At 38.8% G+C, this 2485-nt stretch overlaps 1 protein-coding gene across 1 annotated transcript in view; it reads left to right on the top strand.

Moving 5' to 3' along the window:
* Window positions 1-59: 59 nt before the first annotated feature.
* The window catches only part of LOC106868461 (leucine-rich repeat-containing protein 23), a 12794-nt gene continuing 10368 nt past the window's right edge, over window positions 60-2485 (top strand). Inside the window, exons 1-2 of the mRNA XM_014913735.2 lie at window positions 60-82; window positions 1075-1331. Coding sequence (XP_014769221.1) covers window positions 60-82; window positions 1075-1331 — 280 coding nt within the window. The remainder of the gene's footprint in view (window positions 83-1074; window positions 1332-2485) is intronic.

Here is a 2485-nt window from a genome sequence, read left to right as displayed (position 1 = left end):
TCCGATCTATATGTATGTGCAGGCGTAGCTGTGTGGTAAGAAGCTTGCTTCTCGACCACATGGTTCTGGGTTCAGTCCTACAGTATGGCACCATGGGAAAGTGTCTCCTGCTATAGCCTTGGGCCAACCAAAGCCTTGTGAGTAGATTTGGTAGACGGAACCTGAAAGAAGCCTGTTGTGTGTGTGTGTGTCTTTGCATCTGTGTTTGTCCCCCCAACCATCACTTGACAACTGATGTTGGTATGGTTACGTCCCCGTGATTTAGCAGTGCCTGATGTATATGCTTGAGATATTTCTCAAAATATGGAACTATTAGTAGCACTTAAAGATATGTATTGTGTCCTTTAAATAAATAATATTTATCCCTCACCAGATGGAGTACCTTTTTGTTGATCTTTCTATCACAGAGCAGTACATTTATATATATATATATATATATACAAATTTATGTATATATTATTATTATCTTGATTTTAAAAAACCTTGACAATGTAAATATGTTAATAGTTACCATGGGTAGCAAAAATTACACAAAAAAAAACAGGATATCACACCCGTTTTATAGGCATAAATACCAAGTTAAAGTGATGCATTTTGAGTAGATATGAATAATAATAATAATAAATGGAGCAAAACGCATATAAACAAAAGTTCCTTTAATTCCTACATATGTTTCAAAATATATGTGCACTCTACTCCAAAGAAGTAAGAGGTACTGGAACTGCACATATATTCATCGTCAGGGAACCAACATATAGAAGCAAAACAAATGCGAAATGATAAGGTTACGTATATACACACACACACACACAAAATGGTCTTGTTTCAGTTTCTGTCTACGAAATCCAATTGTAAGGCTTTGGTCAGTTCAGGGCTATAGTAGAAGACACTTGCCCAAGGTGCCACACAGAGACTGAACTCAGAACCATGTTGGGGTTAGTAGCCTGTGCCCTTAACCACTACGCCATGTTGTCGGTAAGTAAACCCCTTCACGCACAACCACACCTGCACCTAAATGTTGTGCGCATGTATGTGTGTATATAATGTTCATGTGTTCTTATTTTTATTTGCCAGGGAGCTAACCAACATATGCATTCTTGAGAGATATATTCATTTGAGAATTGTTGATGTGAGCAACAATCAGTTATCCAGTTTAAGCCCTTTAGACTTCTTACCAAATCTGTTGTCTCTGAAAGCAGACAAAAACATCATTGAAGAGGTGGACATTAAACCACATCCTTTTTTACAATACATTTCCTTGAGTAATAACAAGATCGAGAACATTTCTGAGGGACTGTCACACCCCCTTGTCAGACATATAGACCTCAGTAGTAAGTATACCTTATTTCTGTGAGGACAACTTTGGTGTCAAATGTTTGTATCCTTTACCATTTGTCTTTTACTTTTTACTTGTTTCAGTCATTGGACTGCAGCCATGCTGGACAGGGCACCAACCTCCTCCTTAAATGATTTAATCAATCAAATCTCCCACCACCACCCCTCATCAGTCTAGTACTTATACTATCAATCACTTTTGCCAGACTGCTAAGTTACAGGGATGCAAACAAAGCCGCTCCTGTCAAACTGTCCAAATAAAAAACTTCCTCGACCCAGGGAGCATCCTCAACTCCCAGACAGAAATCTTCACACCCTGCTTGCATTTCAGGAATTTCTTGCTGGCATCCTGGGATCCACAGGCCAACAGGGTCAATTACAAATAGTCATCAAAGGGAGATGATCCCTTGTTGTTGACAGAATAATAAAGTCTTTTCTTCCTCCATTTCCTAGAGAGGCCATAGGTCAACGGATTTAGGGTCAAGAGAAATGTTGTAAAGCTAAGCAGTTTATGGACCTGAAACCCAGAGTAACCAAATAGACTGGCCATACCTATCTTATATGTCTATTATATATATATATATATATATATATATATATATCATCATCGTTTAACGTCCGCTTTCCATGCTAGCATGGGTTGGACGATTTGACTGAGGACTGGTGAAACCGGATGGCAACACCAGGCTCCAGTCTGATTTGGCAGAGTTTCTACAGCTGGATGCCCTTCCTAACGCCAAGGTGCGTGACTAAGTGGTCAGGGTATTCAGCTTACAATCATAAGGTCATGAGTTCAGTTCCTGCCAACACATTGTGTCCTTGGACAAGACACTTTATTTCACATTGCTCCAGTCCACTCAGCTGGCAAAAATGAGGAGTACCTGTAAATTCAAAGGGCCAGCCTTGTCACACTCTGTGTCATGCTGAATCTTCCTGAGAACTACATTAAGGGTACACGTGTCTGTGGAGTGCTCAGCCACTTGCTGCACATTTATTTCACAAGCTGGCGGATGATCAGATCAACTGGAACCCTTGTCACCGTAACCAACTGAGTACCAGTTAATATATATATGTATCTTATATATATATACATATATGTATATTATATATATATAATATATATATATGCATTTTATATATATATATATAT

Source organism: Octopus bimaculoides, chromosome 12, assembly GCF_001194135.2.
Source record: "Octopus bimaculoides isolate UCB-OBI-ISO-001 chromosome 12, ASM119413v2, whole genome shotgun sequence".
Taxonomy (NCBI): domain Eukaryota; kingdom Metazoa; phylum Mollusca; class Cephalopoda; order Octopoda; family Octopodidae; genus Octopus; species Octopus bimaculoides.
Note: the sequence above shows the minus strand (reverse complement) of the source record. Positions and strands in the feature narration are given on the sequence as shown.